Source organism: Ananas comosus, linkage group 1 (assembly GCF_001540865.1).
Source record: "Ananas comosus cultivar F153 linkage group 1, ASM154086v1, whole genome shotgun sequence".
Taxonomy (NCBI): domain Eukaryota; kingdom Viridiplantae; phylum Streptophyta; class Magnoliopsida; order Poales; family Bromeliaceae; genus Ananas; species Ananas comosus.
In genome coordinates, this window is record NC_033621.1 from 3,375,019 (window position 1) to 3,393,274 (window position 18,256).

Below are 18,256 nucleotides of genomic sequence, written 5' to 3' on the forward strand. Positions count from 1 at the left end.
AATCTAAAATAAAAATAAAAATTTGAAGTTTGAGTTTAAAATTCGAATCACTTAAAAAAAATCAGTTTTTTAATTTTAAGAAGTAGAATTAGATTTTTTTTATTTTTCCGTTTCCAAACACTTTACTGAGTTCAAAATTGATTTTAAACTTTTAGGCCAAACACCCCCATTGGATAAATTACGCCAAGTTTGCTATTCCTCTTACAATTTTATCCGACCCTAATAACTCTCCGTCTCCAATTCCACGTCGAATAAGGACACCGCGAGTAATCCTACACCTACTCGATCTGAACTACCTATATATACTCCCCCCCCTTCGCGCTGCGTCTTTTTCTACCATGTGAGCTCTCTCTCTCTCTAGTCTCTACACGCTCGCGCTCCTCGGAAGCTACTCGTGAAGATCTCGAGACGAGTCCCTCTCTCTTCTCGATCGCTCCGCCCCCTCTTCGTCTTCCGCTTCCTCTGGTAATCTCTCCACGATCCGATCCCCATCGGTTTCTAGGGTTTTCTCGGATTCTCTGGTGTTTTCTACGGTTGTCGCTAGGGTTTTAGTCCCGATCGTCGTCTTCTTCTTCTTCCTCCTTTTCTCCTTGTTTCCCGTTTTTCGGATCAATCGCTAGGGTTGTGGTGATCGTTATTTTTTTTTTTTTTTTTTTTTTTTTATTTTGATTGNCAGTTGCGATGGGGTCAATGCAGCTGTACCTGAGGGAGGCTCGGACGTCGTACTTTCTGGTGATCTGCGCCGCCTCCGTCTTCATCTGATCGGGGTCGGCGGTCTCTCGAAACCCTAGCTAGGGTTTCGTCTCTCCTCCTCCGCCGCCCCCCGCGCTCCCGATCGAGGTACGATTCTCGTCGATTTGATCCGCATCGGCGGGATTTGGGATCTTTCTCTTGGTCCTTTTGTGGTAATCGTCGGGTTTGGTTTAGGGTTTCCGAATCGGATTTGGGGATTCGGAGAGGGTATTAGATCGGGATCGGGATCGAGATCGAGATCATGCCGTCCGTAGGGCCCGATCCGACGGACAAGGACGCGGAGCCGTTCGTGGAGATGGACCCCACGGGGCGGTTCGGGCGATACAACGACCTACTCGGCGCGGGCGCCGTGAAGAAGGTGTACAGGGGATTCGACCAGGAGGAGGGGATCGAGGTGGCGTGGAACCAGGTGCGGCTCCGGTGCTTCGTCGAGAACCCGACGATGCTCGAGCGGATCTACGCCGAGGTGCGGCTGCTCCGGTCCCTGCACCACGACAACATCATCGGCTTCTACAAGGTGTGGACCAGCGGCGCCGACGACCGCACCCTCAACTTCATCACCGAGGTGTGCACGTCGGGGACGCTCCGCGACTACCGCCACCGCCACCGCCATGTCTCGCTCAAGGCGCTGAAGAAGTGGGCGCGGCAGATCCTCGTCGGCCTCGATTACCTCCACACCCACGACCCCTGCATCATCCACCGCGACCTCAACTGCAGCAACATCTTCATCAACGGCAACGTTGGCCAGGTACACCGCCACCTTGTTTACCCTTTGTGCTTATCTTGGAGCTTCTGCATGCTAATAATCCCTGTGAAATTGTAAATTGTGTGCTCATCCTTTTGTGTTAATTCTCAAGTTTATGTCTAAATTTTGTGTAGGGGATTACCGTTAATTGGTCCTTCAATTTTCATACTTCAAACTGCTTAACCCTTGAGAAAAAAAAAAAAAGTTTATGTATCTTTTTATTTTTTTTAGGGTTTAAAGTTTGGGTTCACATACATGACATGGTATAGGAAAGTTAAGTTGGTAATGAAAAATGGCTAAAAATACAGAAAATTCTCTGCTAAAGATACTTGCTTTTTTTGCTTTTTTTTTTACTATTAAAAATTTACATTTTACTTTCTCAAAATTTCAAGTTGATCAAGTTGATGTATTTAACTTCCATTCGTCAGATTCCATTATTATTTTATTTATATTTTATAATTTATATTGAAAATACTCTTAAAAACAACAATATATAGGGCTTTTTTTGCAATTTAGCCCCCCGACAAATTTTTATTTTAAAAATAGTCCTGTCAAAATTTAATTTGCAAAAATGGCCCTGCCTCTGCCACGCAGGCGCCACGTCAGCGCCACGCTGGCAGGGCTGGGGCCAGTGTGTTAAGTTGAACACGGTGAACCATTCACCGTGTTCAAACACGGTGAATGATTCACCGTGTTTCATATTTATATATTCTTTTTCTTCTTTTTTAGGAATGTTAACGGGTCGGGTTTGGATCGGATTTTTAAAAACATGAAATCGAATCCGAAAATTAAATTAAAATCCGAACACGAATTCGAGCCCGGCGGGTTTTAAAAATCCATAGCTATAAAGTTATATGGGTATGAATTTTTAAAACCCGCCGGGTTCGGATTCGGGTTCGGATTTTAATTTGATTTTTGGATTCGGATTTTTGAAAAATCGCGATCCAAACCCGACCCGTTGACATCCTAAAAGAGAAAAAAGAAATATAAATATGAACACGGTGAATGATTCACCGTGTTCAATTTAACACACTGGCTCAGCCCCTGCCCACGTGGCGCTGACGTGGCGCTTGCATGACAGAGCCAGAACTATTTTTGCAAATTAATTTTGACAGGATTATTTTTAAAATAAATTTTTTTCATGAAACATTTGCAAAAAAAGCCCCAATATATATATTAATATATATATATATATATATATATATATATATATATATATATTATAGAGAGAGAGAGAGAAGAGAGAGAGAGAGAGCTACTATGCTATCGAAGCACGAAGCCTTCCGTGCTTCCAGCTCGTTTTCGATGTTGCGACTTTCGAATCGTTGATCGGCTCCGTAAAACTTGATCTAGAGTATTTGAAGTACTCAGAATATAAATTTTATGATTTTACGATATCATTGCCTAGTGAACGAAGGGGCTCAAAATCACGGCTGAAAATAAAATCTTACAAAATGTAATAATATGACATTAAATATTTAAAATCAAAGATATTGATCTGTTTTATATAGTATAAAGAATTTCTATCAAAATTTCAATAGATTTGGATATTTCTACACCGTTAAACTTGCAAACGGCTCACTACGGCCATTGAAATTTGTTGATTTTTAGCCTCTTCGATCACTAGGCAAATGATATCGAAAAATAATAAAATTTATTTTCTAGGTACTCCAAATACTCTAGATCAAGTTTAACGGAGCCGATCGACGATTCGAAAGTCGCAACATCGAAAACGAGCTGGAAGCACGGAAGGCTCCGTGCTTCCGATAGCATAGTAGCCTCACTCTATATATATATATATATTTAAAATAAGTAAGGATAATTTAGTCATTTTGCTTTCGCCATTAATGCTGTAATTTTTTAAAATTACTTTTGAAATTTTAAAGGAGAAAGTTATAGATTTTTGAAAGTGAGAAGAAAAAGCTGAAAAAAAAGGATAAGTGCACTGGGCGGGCGCTGGTTGGTTATGTAATTTAGCCTTTTTTTATAGTAGGAAAAATATTTCAAATTTCAAAATATGTTACTTTTTTTAGTTTTTGCACACTTTTTATTAGAGAAGAAGTTAGTTTTTAATGGTAAATTGGTGGAGAGAATTATATTTTCAAAATTTGTAATTTAATAAGAAAGTATTTTGATGAATAAGAGTACAATTACTGTGTTGACACCACTCCAAAACCCTTTTCGTGTGAGAAGTGTCTTGTGAGATAATAATAAAGTCTCTGCGTGAGTTCGCTTTTAATTCTGTTAGCTGTTGCCTTCTCTGCCGTTTCTTCTCGTAATATTGATGTGGCATTTGTATGGTGGGGTGTTGTCTTTAGGTCAAGATAGGAGACCTGGGCCTTGCCGCGATCGTGGGAAAGAACCATGTTGCGAATTCGATTCTTGGGACGCCGGAATACATGGCGCCGGAGCTCTACGAGGGGGTCTACACGGAGCAGGTCGACATCTACTCCTTCGGTATGTGCGTGCTCGAGATGGTCACCCTGGAGATCCCCTACAGCGAGTTGGACAGCGTCGCCATGATATACCGCAATGTAAGGCGGGGCACTCCCCCTGCCGCCATGGCCAAGGTTCGGGACCCCGCCGTCCGCGACTTCATTAAGCGGTGCATCGGCGCACCTCGCTCCCGCCCCTCCGCCGCGGAGCTCCTCAGGGACCCTTTCTTTCATGGCCTCGATGATGACGACAACAGCAGCAGCAATGGCCCCATTCTTGCTCCCTCTCAGCGGAACTGCAGCAGGCCTTCCGAGCCCGCAAGATCGAATGGCCTGTTGCGCTCTGCGCCATTAGTGGACGAGCTCAAGGGGTTTAGACTCGATTGAAGGTCGATGTTTTAGGCTACTAATAATTCTGCTAACCGGTTCTTTTGTGTTAATCCGGGGGGTTTAAATTCCTGGAAAGGAATAAAAGTGTGCATAGCTGCTCCTTAGGAGGAATAAAGCTCTTGTTCGTGGTAGTAGCTTCTTTCTCTTTGGTTTGGCGTTTGGTTTTTTTGGTTTTTTCCTTTTCTTTTTTTTGGCCTTTTCTTTCATTTTGTAATGGTTTGGTGTGTGTATATATCTAACTGAATAAATGGAAGTTTGGAGATGGTAGTAATAAGGTTAGGTTTGTAAAATGTCTTCATTCTTGTTGTGCCTCATATTTGGACTTTTTTTTTTAAGAATAATCTTAAACAATTTATGTATGGTCAAATAATTTTATCAAAAATTTATTTGGTCAATTATTTTTATCTTGTTAATTTATCTCACCTAACTCAAATGTTGATTGTGTTGAATAATAATTCGAAGATTTTCTTTACCATCTTTAAAAATGGCAGTGAATGATTTAATAGTTTAGCAGTCCAGCGAGTTTGTGGCGTACGCTTAGGTGATTTGTCGTATATATGGTCGTGGACGCTGTCAGGCGCATGAGACGAAATGTCGAAGAATTTATGTTCATGAGTGCTCAGCCCAAATCTAGACATGAGAGACGCGTGGGTCAAGTCGCGGGAGTGAAATGCATTGGACCAAGTTGAGTGAAAACTTGTGATGTTCTTGTGGCTAGCGGTGAAGGCAAAAGGCACTCGGCCGCGGAGCACTGATATTAGAGTGCCTTCACCGCGGAGCATGATATTAGATTTGCTCGTTGGGAACGTGAGGAGTCTGACGGGGTTGCCCCTTGGGGACTCAAAGGGTTCGATTACAAGCGAGAGGCCAGACAGTAAGACTTGCAGAGGAACAAGTTTGGCAAAAATGTTTGAATTGATATTTTGCTGTTAAGTTTGAAAGACATATCGGTGTCATGGATTTGAGAAAGCTAGCTTAGGTATAAGACACTTGAACGGCAAAAATTGATTAATTTGCTAAATGACTTTTTATTTTGAATAATAATTTTTTGAAATATGTCAACAAGTTTTGTAATACATCATTTTGTACTCGGAAGGGCACCAAGGGGTTAGATGAGCACAACTCATTTTTTTAACTTTATTAAAGTAAAATTTTAAAAAGTTAAAAAAAAAAAATAAAAAAAAATACCAACAAGAAGTTTATTTCTATAAAATATATAGGTAAAAATATATAAAATGTGTCTGGATTATGAACTATTTTAATTGACTATTCAATTCTTCCGAATTTTGATTTTACTATAAAATCTTTCAATTTGTTTGATTTGAATTAGTTAATGACACTTTGAGTATTAAATTTGAATTTATTATTTATCTTTACATTTATATATAAATTTATTAAAGTAAGCCGTTAATTTAAATTTTGAAGTCAAATTATCGTTGACTCTAGTCAAACAAATTAAAAGATTTGAGAGTAAAATCAAAATTTTCAAAGATTGGGTAACCGACTCAAAGGTTCATAATTCATATAAGATTTAAAAAAAAAAAACAGTTAAATTTGAAAAAATAATACTTGACTTGTTAGTTTATGATTAAAGAACAAGTGTCAAATATAAAAATATTTAAACATTGTTTACTATTAGTTTAAATTTTTAGAGAACAATAATTTTTTTATATAATTTAATATGGCATCACAATAGAAGGTTTGGAGTTCGAGTCATGCAACTCCTCCTAGCATTATTAATTTTCACACATTTAATTCAAATCCATAACCCATCAAGAAATCTCAAGCCTAATTTACGTTTTTAAATAAAAAAAAAAACGGCTGCTTCATAATTTAACAATAAAATTTTAAAAGGTGTGAAAATTTTTGAAAAGTCACTGAAAATATATGGCTTCAGAGAAGTTTTTTTTCACTTTTATTTTTTTTTTAAATAATTTTATACTCTATTATGCGGTGTAAATTTTATGGCTCACCATTCCAAGATTTAGAAATTTAGGCTGGATATTTAGTGTTCCAAAAATGATAATACTACTGTATACAAAGCATTGCTCCTAAAAGTATATATTATAAATTCAAAAAATGAGCACCTCGTATGTGCACTTTCTTCTAAATTATAGTTTTTCTTAATTTTTTTACTTTTATTCTTCGATTCTATTTTTAAGTTTTTTACTTTTATTGCTTTAATTAAAAAAAAGTGCTTACGCCAGCAATGAGTGTAGTATCAGCAAGTGCCTACATTGTAGAAAAATTTTAGAATGTAATATTCATATTATTGATGTAGCGTACTTAACGAATCAAAAAGCTCCTCTATGTTCACTTATCTTATCATAATTTTCAAAAAAAATTTTTATTATACTTTTTTTTAAAACAAATTATTATTAGTTTGAAATAACTAATATAGTGTAATTATTATATAGTAGACTTCCTCCTGCATGGCGCCCATTCGAGCTGGAGCTCCAACAAATTATTGGAGCCCCAGGCTGCAAGAAAATTTTTTTCTACTGTAAAAGTGGGCAAAGCAATAATTTCTTTGCCAAGCGTTACTATGCAGTTCTTTTTAAAAGTTGCCAAGAAAAAATCAAAGCATAAACTTAAAATACCACCTATGTGTGGTTTCTCACCTTTTCTATTTTTCTTTTTTTTAGAAATAGGTAGCAAGCTATCTATTTTATTTATTAGGAAAATAAATTAGGTTTACATGATGGAGACAGCCGAGGCCTCCGGAAAAATAAAGAGAAACAGGGTAAGTAAAAAAATAAAAAATAGTAAACAGGAAAAAAAACGACAAAATTGACCAGAAAAAAAAGAAAGAGGTACGTCAGCACCAAACAATCAGAGTCAGAGTTTTGTGGTCCAGGATGTTAGCAGTAGTCTACCACGTTCTAGTGCACGGGTAGTGTTGGGAGGTTTCGCACGGAAAAGACTGTCATTCCTTTTAGTCCAAACAACCCACCAAATAGCACACAGTAGAGTTAGAGTTTCAAGTCTCTTTCGGGCATCTGGTAGGCTGATTGCTCTTGTCCAAAGATCCCTCGCCTCCGTCGATGGCTCTATCAAAGATTTCGGTGCTTCCACACAAATGAGTAGGAAGCAAACAAACACGCAGGAGCTCATAAGGTGATCACAGTTTTCCGTAGTTTTTCATTTTAGTATTCTGTGGTTTAAAGTGTGTCAAGTTAGTATCCTGTAGTTTTATTTTTATTTTTTTGTCAGCTTGTCCGTTAATATTTCGTTAAATTATATACAAAAACTTAAGATACTCCACTTAAATTTATTGAATATTCACTTTAGTTCTCTTTAGTTTTAACTTTGTCACTGATTTAACAAAAAAAAAGTTATGGAATCGATAATAATAAAATAATGATAAAACCACATAATACTAAATTGATACACTTTAAACTATAGGGTATTAAAGTGAGAAAATGTGAAACCACAAGAATAATATTTGAAGTTTTTTCAAAATCAAATGCATTGCTCACTAACAAATCTTTGCAACGTTTTTATAAACCAAGCTCAACGGTCAACTTTCAGAGTCTATGGATGTTATTCAATTAAACACCATTCGTGGTGATGTTCGAGCGACAAACAAACCTATGCGTCTTACTGTGGGCAATGTTCATCGCTTCAGATCTTGGTTTAAGACCAATCACTAACTAAATGGGCCCTTTCATGTTCAATCTTCCTAAGCGATACTTGCACATTGAGGGCCATTTGGTTAGATATAATTATAAATACAGTATTATTGATGATGCACGGCGTTAAAGATGTAGCAATTACATTTTTATATATATATTTTATTCGGTTGAATGCAATTGAGAAGTGCATTTAAGCAATTTTATTATTTTCTATTTATGGTAATCAGATTATCTCCGCCGTTTGTTTAGAGTTACTCTCTTCAATTGCTGCTGTAGCTGGAATAGCAACAAATTTGCATGTAGTTTCAATTGCTATAGTTGAACCTCCTTATGCAACTTCAACTATACCAGGTAGACTCAAATACATCAAATTAAATATCGAATTTGAAATTACATGTAGTGCGGCCAAACAACTTCTTAATCTCTCTCACGCCCATATGTTTTTTTGGCGTCGCCTAATATTTATCACGCTAAAAAATAGTTAGAAGAAGGAATATAAAAGTATACTTTTTTCTCATAGAAAACTTCAAATACCACTCTTGTGGTTACGCACTTTCTCACATTACTATCCTATGATTTAAAATGTATCAATTTAGTACCTTGTGTTTTTTTTTTATTATTATCAATTTCATTAATTCTTTTTGTTAAATCAGTGACAAAGTTAAAACTAAAAGATACTAAAGTGGATATTCGATAAAACTAGATGTGGTATTTGAAGTTTTTATATATAATTTAACAAAATATTAACAAACAAGATGACGAAAAGATAAAAATGAAACCACATGGTACTAACTTGATATACTTTAAATCACGGAATACTAAAATGAGAAAGTGTAAAAATTTGAAGTTTTTTTTTTTTTTCAGTAATACTGCATAAATTATATCTTGACTGGGCCAGCACAACATAAATACAATCATTTTTACAAAACAAAAAGATATATCTTTCTACTATACATAACTTCTCACAACCAAAATACAGCTGTAATTCCTTTTTATGGTAGAGCATCTAAAGAAATGATTAAGCTATTTATTGTGTATCATTTATTCTTTGGATCATTTTAACTACTTGCAAAGTTGAATATATGATTTTTAATAGTGGCAACTAGGTGTGAGAAATGGAAGCATGGATCATGTATTATTTTCAAGAAAGCCAAAGCCACTACACAGGAAGCACAAACTATGAATTGCTAGAATACTTCTAAAAAGTATTACTATTTATTTGTATCCTTTCTTTGTAGTCCTTAAACTGTAAACCTGCACTTGAAACTATAAGACAGAAAATTACGAGTGCAATAATACCAGCTGGAGACTTTCTTTTTTTTTTGAAAAAAAAAAAAAGAAAAAGAGAAGCAAAGAACATTTCAAAAATAATTAATAAAGAGTATTCCGAGTAAGACGAGCCAAGAGGGCGCGATATAACATACATCATAACTCAAAAATTCCTTCATATTTGATCAGAAAAATAACTTTGTGTATGTTTACCAATGATAGAGCTTTTAAATTGACAGTTCATTATTATTAAATATAATTTAAAATAAATTATTATCGAGTTCATGAAGAAATGGACTACTAAAGATAGAAATCCAATCCAAAATTGAAGTTATTGATCTTTATGTAGCTAGTCAACAGAATATATATATATATATATATATATTATAATCTAAAGTTCAACCGCCTCGGATTGCCCTATACAGTTAAACGAGAAAAACATTCTAAATTTCCAACAACCTTTTTTTTATAATACCTTTTTAAAGCTGTAATGGCTACTTGTAATTGATCTTTTACTTTTTTCAAATTGAAATTATGCAAATTAAAATTGTTGGCATTTTCTAGGTCAAATTCATGTTGGTACCTATAACATTAGGGGTGGAACTGGGCCGGGCCGGCCTAAAAATAATGTTGGGCTTCGGGTCGGGCTTTTACCTAATTTTTAAAAGAATTAAGGCCTGGCTCAAGCCCAAGCCCAATATTCAATACCCATCGGGCTTTGTGGAGGTCTATTCTATGCATTTATCATAATATATAAATACTTTTATTGTATAAGATTAAAATAAAATACCTATTTTTATTGGGATTTTATCACATCAAAGAAATTAGTATCTAACATTAAATCCTTTAATGTCTACCAATAATTATCCACCTATATAGGATAGGAACTTCTCACGTAAGGGTAGAAATTTACAACGTTTAATTAATTAGAGTATATGTGGTTTTTTAAAAGAGTATTGTGGTGTTTTAAAATTTTAAAATTATCCTTATTATATATTTAGTAAGTATTATGTACATAAGTACATAACTAATTAGCTTATATAATAATATGTACCATATATTTATTCATATTATTGTATAATTAATTAATTATATATAATAATAATATTTAATATATCCTAATATGGAAGTAAATATTTTGTTAAGGTATAATATATCCTTATATATATAAATATATATTTTTAATAGCAATATATACTATATATGATATACTATATCATTTATTCCTCATATATATACTATATATATATATATATAATATTATATATAATATATATATATATATATATATATATATATATATATATATATATATGTATGTATATATATATATAATTAAATATTTTATTTTGATAATTAATATATCGGGCTTTTGTGTTGGGCGCGGGCCGGTCTTGGATATGCCCAAAAAAGCCCAAATTTTTTTCGGGCCTAAACTTCTAAGCCCGGCCCGAATCCATTATATTTTTAATGCCCAAAGCCTGGCCCAGACATGACCCATCGAGTCGGGCCTTGTTTAGGTCCGGGCGAGTTCCAGGTCTACTGTAACCTTTGTTTAATAAGGGAATAAATGCACATTGGGTACATGGCATGCACGTGCGCCCCCGCACGTGCGTGTATCCGGGCATGTGCAGTACAACATCCCAGAAACCGAATGTCTTAAATTCTGGATCTGGGCCTTTGAATTCCCATCGGATCCAAAGACAGCGTAAATTAATATTCACATGTATCCCTCGAAAGAGTACAATCAATATTAAAAGAAGTACTAGAAGTAGTGAAATAAGTGCCGTAATGTCGAATATAACTACCCAAAAAAATCATTTTTTTAATATTTTAAATTTTTTTAAAAAACTTATTGTTTCATATAATTGAACATAATGCCGTCGTAGGAAATTTTGAATTTAAGTTTTCTTAGTTGATTGTTTCGTATAACTTAATGCGTAAAACTCTAATGTTATATAATATTAATATCTTAGTGTGCATAATATAAAAACTTTTAATGAATTTATGCATTAAGCCCAAAAGTGCGATAATTATAGAAGATCTGTAGCAATATTTAAACCAATGAAAGGAACTAATAAAACAAATATATTATAGAAGATCTGTAGCAATATTTAAAATATTAAAAATGTATTAATAGACATTTTATGACGCACGTAAATTAAGCATTTCTTATAAGTAATTCTGACAATCCAATTCATTATCACTTCGAACATGACTCCATCCATCTCAGCCTCACGCCATTTCGAACGTAAATTAGCCTAATTTGATCTCTCGTCATTAGACAGGATACTGATCCCTTTAAGTCAACACTATATTCGAGGCGGGTCAAAGCAAAAGCAGGCATTTGGTGGATTTCTGGAATATCGAGATGGATCAAAAGCAGAAAGTAGTCTCCTCCCTCCGGCTCTATTTTTTAACTGATGGAAAAGAATTCAGATTTTAGAATGAGTTATTTTTATTTAGCGTATTGACTCTCATTTATCACCTCATTTTGCCTGCACCGGGCGCATCAGCATGTCTCATAAACACCACTCTTAAAACTCTCTATAGTAGTAGCGTTTTAGGTATTAAAATCTAACTCGTTTGATCTAATCCTATAAAATTTAAAATGATGGCATATTAAACATTATTTTGACAATAATATTTAATAAGTTAAATAATAATTATTTTATTTTATAATAATTTATTTGTATTAATGTGACATGCACACAGTTGATTGGATTATCTGTGTACCAACACTTTCTTCTTCTTTTTTTTCCCCTCTCTTCGTTTAAATTTTTTTTTAATCATTTTATACACAGGTAATAAACTTTTAAATCGTGTTATTCTTTTATATATAGATTATTTAGACAATACAAAGCGTAATTATCAATTAAATTATAATTTTAAATTTTTTATTATTAAATATTAGGCTAAATTTGGCTAAATTAAAATTTTTGTTCACAAAACTATGAGGCTATCTTAAATTTTGAATTTATTGTAATTTCCGACTCAAATTTTTGTACTATTATAATAAAATTTAATGATACAATTCAGTCAGCTGAATGATAGTTTTATATTATCAGCCAACTACAATGCTTTACATCATTATTTTACCAACTAAACTATACTACAAAATTTAAATATAACAATTTAAAAATTAAAATTAAAAGTTATAATAAATTAAAATTTATGAAGGGAAGTTCCGTCCGCGTTATAGTCTGAGGACTAAATTTATCATAAATATTAAGTACGGTGCATTCAACTTTTTGGGGTACAATTTTATCTAATTAATCACACTATGAGAAATTGCCCACATCTTGAAAGAGAGATTTTATTATGTATCAATTACACCACACTATCTATTAATAGCTAATCTTGTTCTCCTTTTGAATAAAAAAATAAATATTCTTTTAGGGTAAACTTTAAATACCTTTTATGTGGTTTCACACTTTCTCATTTTAGTACTCTATAGTTTAAAATATACCGAGTTAGCCCCTGTGGTTTCGCACTTTCTCACTTTAGTACCTTGTGGTTTAAACTGTATCAAGTTAGTACCCTGTAGTTTTATTTTTCTATTTTTATTATTCATTTTATTAATTTTTTCGTTAAATCAGTGACAAAGTTAAAACAAAAGGGTACTAAAGCGAATATTCCATAAACCTAAATAGAGTATTTGAATTTTTTGTATATAATTTAACGAAATATTAACAGAGGAAAAAAAATAAATGACAAAGTTAAAACTAAAGAGTACTAAAGTAAATATTCGATAAACCTAGGTAGGGTATCTGAAGTTTTTTGTATATAATTTAACGAAATATTAATAGAGGAGCTGACAAAAGGAAAAAAATGATACCACATAGTACTAAATTGATGCGCTTTAAACCGCAGGGTACTAAAGTGAGAAAGTGCGAAACCACAGAGTACTAAATTGATACACTTTAAATCATAGGGTACTAAAGTGAAAAAGTGTGAAACCACAGGAGTGGTATTTGAAGTTTTCTATTTTTTAATAATTATGATGGACAGGTGAATCATAAAAAAAAAATAGGGCAAACTTCATATACCATTCCCGTGGTTTCGCACTTTCTTACTTTAGTATCCTGTGATTTAAAGTGTATCAAGTTAGTGTCTTATGGTTTTATTTTTATCTTTTCGTCAGTTTGTCAGTTAATATTTCGTTAAATTATGTATAAAAAAACTTTAAATACTCCACCTAAATTTATTGAATATTTACTTAAGTAACATTTAGTTTTAACTTTATCACTGATTTAATAAAAATAATTAATAAAATTGATAATAAAAAGATAAAAATAAAATTACTGGATACTAAATTGATACAATTTAAAGTATATAATATTAAAATAAAAAAAAATATAAAATCATATGAGTGACATTTGAAGTTTCTCAAAAAAAGTATCAGAGATGGAAAAGGTTTTCGGGAGCTCGCAACTATAAGACGAGAGAGAAAGCCATAAAGGGTCAAAAAAAAAAAAAAAAAAAAAGAAGAAGCAAAGAAAAAGATAACCTCCGAAATTTCCGAAGCCGTGCCGTCGCAGGCGTTAGACGCACGTCACCGAAAAGAAAATTAAAAAAATACAAAATATTCAGCGGTGAGAATTAGCGAGGGCTCATTCGCTACTGCTACCGCAGAAGACATTATCACATGGACATGGTCCACCACGTCAGGCAACGACCAATGCCTACGTTCAACCGTAAAGTTATGTTTGGATTTGTACAGAGTGAAAAATAAAATTGAAAATTATTATGTTCATTTTATATAAAAAGAAATTGTCATAATAATTTTTATCGTCCTGCCAAAAAACTCAAGAAGCATATTTTAGTATGCTTTTGCTGCAACTTTTTGCTGCAACTTATTTTTACTTAAAATTATTGGATAGCTTTTAATATTTTATGCGTCTTAAGCCTTAGAGCATGTTTGGTTTTGTTTTTGCTTTTGATTTTCAGTTGCAATCGTAGATTTCTTTTAGAGTTACAGGCATATTTTATTATGTTACAGCAAAAAAATAAGATAGAAAAAAATTTATTTATTTATTTTAAAACTGACGTCACATTGTACATGTCACAATAAGTTGACTAAAATTCATATTCAGCCTTTTCATTGAAAAAATAGAGAAAAATAATTTTTTTTTTTTCATACAACAACATTAAGTAACTCTTAATACTAGACGGTTTCTTAATAAAGTATTTAATAAGTAGAAAAGTTTAAAATTTCAACGGCAACAATGTATAAAAATGTGTTTGCGATTGTACTGCAGCATATAACTTATAGAAACATATAACCATCAAAACATAAAAATTTCACGAAAGTAGTGCTTGCGATTGTACTGCAGCATATAACTTATAGAAACATAAAAATTTTTACTGCAACAATGTATTTAATAAGTATTTAATAAGTAGAAAAGTTTAAAATTTCAACGGCAACAATGTATAAAAATGTGTTTGCGATTGTACTGCAGCATATAACTTATAGAAACATAAAAATTTTTACTGCAACAATGTATTTAATAAGTATTTAATAAGTAGAAAAGTTTAAAATTTTTCTAAATAATATGTTAAAAAAAATGACTGCACTAAAAATTTTCTATAAGTTATATGCTGCAGTACAATCGCAAACACATTTTTATACATTGTTGCCGTTGAAATTTTAAACTTTTCTACTTATTAAATACTTTATTAAGAAACCGTCTAGTATTAAGAGTTACTTAATGTTGTTGTATGAAAAAAAAAAAATTATTTTTCTTATTTAATAAGTAGAAAAGTTTAAAATTTCAACGGCAACAATGTATAAAAATGTGTTTGCGATTGTACTGCAGCATATAACTTATAGAAACATATAACCATCAAAACATAAAAATTTCACGAAAGTAGTGCTTGCGATTGTACTGCAGCATATAACTTATAGAAAATTTTTAGTGCAGTCATTTTTTTTAACATATTATTTAGAAAAATTTTAGTACAGTAAACATTTTTGAGAATTTACCGTTGAGTAATAAAATCGGTGCACGGTGGACCAGGTCTAGCCGGTTATTTATTTAAAGCACAGTAAGAGAGTGAGATAAAAATACGAGGGGTGAAAAGAGCAGCATTTAGCTTTGAGTGCACGCCTCACCAGAAACCTTCCATGGTGCAATCCGAATTCCGAGCCTCAAAATTCGGGATTCAAACCCCCCAACCCCCCATTCGTGCGCCCTCAGCCACCCTCCCCATGCACACAATCCACAGTCTTCTTTGACTTTGGAAACAAAATTATTTGCTCCTCAAGTGAGATGATAATAATAAGTGGCCGATGATCACAGCAGCTTCACTTGAGAAGTCCAATACCAGGTTCAACTGTGAAAACCAACTTGGATCCTGCTCTTCTACTTCCTCAGAAAAGCACTTTTTAGCCTCCCAAATTTTGTCTCTGAAACTGCATCTGAAAAAAGCCAGTTTTGTTCCAGCAGATATATTTCACTGGGGGTTGAGAGATGGAAACTCCGAGCCCAAAAGGTAGCCCTTTCATGTCTAGTCCATTTGCTGCAAGTCCTAATACAGAGATCTTGCTCAGAAGGACAGTACTTGCTTGGTAATTTTTCTTTCTTTCTTTTTTCTCACTCTCATTTGTATTTCTCTTTTCCAATTCCTCTCTAACATCATTTTTGAATCTGCTATCTGAATTGCAATACTAGGACCCAAGAAACTGGCTTACCAACATCAGTTCGCGTTCGAGTCGACGGCCGGAGTTACGATCTCCACAAGGTCTGCACATAAACTAACAAGATTAAGGATATTAACCTTGTCAACCATCAATTTTAACATTTTTGGGTTACCATGCAGTCACCTTTAACTTCCAAATGTGGGTACTTCAGAAGAGCACTGTTAAGTTCGTCAGACGTCGAACTACCGGAGAATTTTCCGGGAGGATTCGAGACTTTCGAGATGGTTGCATTATTCAGCTATGGCTACCCCTTATCTTTAGACCCTTTTAATGTATCAGCACTTAGATGTGCGGCGGAGCAGTTAGAGATGACCGAAGAGTACGCCTTCTCTAACCTCGGCGAGAGATCAGATTTATACATCAACCAAGTGGTGCTTCAGGGCTGGGATGACACACTCATAGTCCTGCAAAAATGCCAACCATTGCTTCCGATCTCCGAAGAGCTCCTAATCGTAAGCCGGTGCGTCGAGTCCCTCGCCTTCATGGCCTGCATGGAGATTCTCGACCCCGAGCAAAGAAGGGATCGGCCCGTGATCAGCGTCCAAGCTTTATCGGGCCGTGCTTGGAACTCCGAAAAGGTTAAGCAGATCACAGGGCAGGACTTATGGATCAAGGATCTCATAGCACTTCCCTTTGAGTTCTTCAAGAGGATAATTGGCTCCCTGAGGAGGCAAGGGATGAAGGAGAAGTATGTGAGCCCCGTAGTTTTGTTCTACGCGAATAAGTGGGTGCTTTCGAAGAAGACCCACAAGTTTTGGGAGAGCACAGATGAATGTAGTGGAGCTGAGGAGGCTAACAACAAGGTCTCAGCAATTCTGGAGGGCTTACTTGAGCTATTTCCTGCCGAAGAAAAGGCTGACGGAGTAATTCCGGTGTCATTTTACTTCGCCTTGCTCGCAAGATCTCTCAGTCTCAAATTAAGTGAAAAGAGTAGGGAGAAGTTAGAACACCAAGTAGCATCTCGCCTACAGTTTGCAAGAGTCGAAGACTTTCCCCTTCCAGAGAGCGGAACCATCGCATTTAGTCCCGAATTGAAAGCGATGGAGAATATAATTTCAAATTATGCATCATCCAATAGTGGGACTGATTTTAACAGAAGCACCCACTTTAGTAGTTCGATTGTTGCGGAACTATGGGATCGATATCTGTCGCAAATTGCAAGGGATCCAAAGTTGGAACCTCACAGATTCGTCCAGCTCATTGAAGCGATTCCGGTTTCGTTTCGAGAGACTCATGATCATCTATATGGAGCAATCAGCATCTTCTTGTTGGTGAGCAAATTCACTCTTAAAACTGATTAAATTTCTTCATACCACAATGATATTTATGTTATTCTGCAAATTAAACTGTTATTCCCGGGTAACTATTTGTTCTCAGGAACACCCAGATTTATCTGGCGAAGAAAAGGCTTCAGTGTGCAAGCATATCGACTGTCAAAAGCTATCGCAGGAGGCCTGCATCGATGCGGTTCAGAACGAGCTGATGCCGCTTCGGCTTATAGTCCAGGCACTTTTCATCCAGCAGCTACAGACTCACCAGGCCTTAAGAGACTGCTCTGATTCCTTCAGATATACTTACAGTGTGGCACTTTCAGGAACTGGGTTTACTCCGACCTCAAGAAGCCATCCCCCCACAAGCCAGAATCTAAGTGAAAGCCCTTACAAACAGCTTACGGATGAGAGCCCATACAAACAAGTTTGTGGAGAGGGGAGATCAGGAGCACTTTCTCACCATGTTGAATACGAGTCCGCAAGCTTTAGACTTCAGGCTCTGGAAGACGAAATCACTGCAATAAAGAAAAACCTTCAGGGTAAAAGCACTTCCAAGAAGCAGAGCTTTCGACTGTTTGGCAGGGAGGATAAGGTGCTGTTGAAGAGAAGAAGCCACTCTGGCCAAGTAAGCACCTGCATTGGCTCCCTGAGTTGGGCTTCTCAGAGGAAATGTGCCAGTGGGATACTGAAAATGTTAAGAAGAATAGCTCTGTTAGGAAAGGGCAAAGCAAAGATGAAACAAAGCAGCTTCTAGTCTTCCTAATAATGGATCTAGTGCTCACAGAAGCACAAACTTGCATGGCACTAAGTGATTGTTAGGCAATAGTTTTCAGTGAAAACTTCTTCATTCTTTGAAGAGCCAAATATCACTTAGAATAAAGAAAAACATTAAGTGCATAAATAGCAACTTTGTATCAGTGAGTATGAACATAAGCTACTAGGAGTAGCAGAATCTTATGCTCCATCCAGATTTTCCTTTCTTGGTAATTAGAAGTAAAAAAGAAGCAACACAACATGCCAGAACCACGTGCACCTGCCGGCTAGTACTGCATGAC

The 18,256-nt window shown here is 34.8% G+C and overlaps 2 protein-coding genes across 4 annotated transcripts; both read left to right on the top strand.

Moving 5' to 3' along the window:
- LOC109707292 (probable serine/threonine-protein kinase WNK11) lies at positions 347–4,658 on the top strand. Of its 2 annotated transcripts, none has more exons than XM_020228461.1 (4): positions 347–465; positions 677–840; positions 928–1,501; positions 3,817–4,658. In XM_020228461.1, the coding sequence occupies exons 3-4, from the start codon at positions 995–997 to the stop codon at positions 4,318–4,320; spliced, it is 1,011 nt and encodes a 336-aa protein (XP_020084050.1). In that variant the 5' UTR covers positions 347–465; positions 677–840; positions 928–994; the 3' UTR covers positions 4,321–4,658. The 2 variants fall into 2 exon arrangements, with proteins under 2 accessions (XP_020084050.1, XP_020084057.1); XM_020228468.1 differs by having other exon boundaries at positions 697–840.
- Positions 15,160–18,239, top strand: LOC109710961 (BTB/POZ domain-containing protein At5g48130). Of its 2 annotated transcripts, XM_020234915.1 has the most exons (5): positions 15,160–15,557; positions 15,677–15,798; positions 15,902–15,971; positions 16,050–17,201; positions 17,308–18,239. In XM_020234915.1, the coding sequence occupies exons 2-5, from the start codon at positions 15,701–15,703 to the stop codon at positions 17,953–17,955; spliced, it is 1,968 nt and encodes a 655-aa protein (XP_020090504.1). In that variant the 5' UTR covers positions 15,160–15,557; positions 15,677–15,700; the 3' UTR covers positions 17,956–18,239. The 2 variants fall into 2 exon arrangements, with proteins under 2 accessions (XP_020090504.1, XP_020089754.1); XM_020234165.1 differs by having other exon boundaries at positions 15,160–15,798.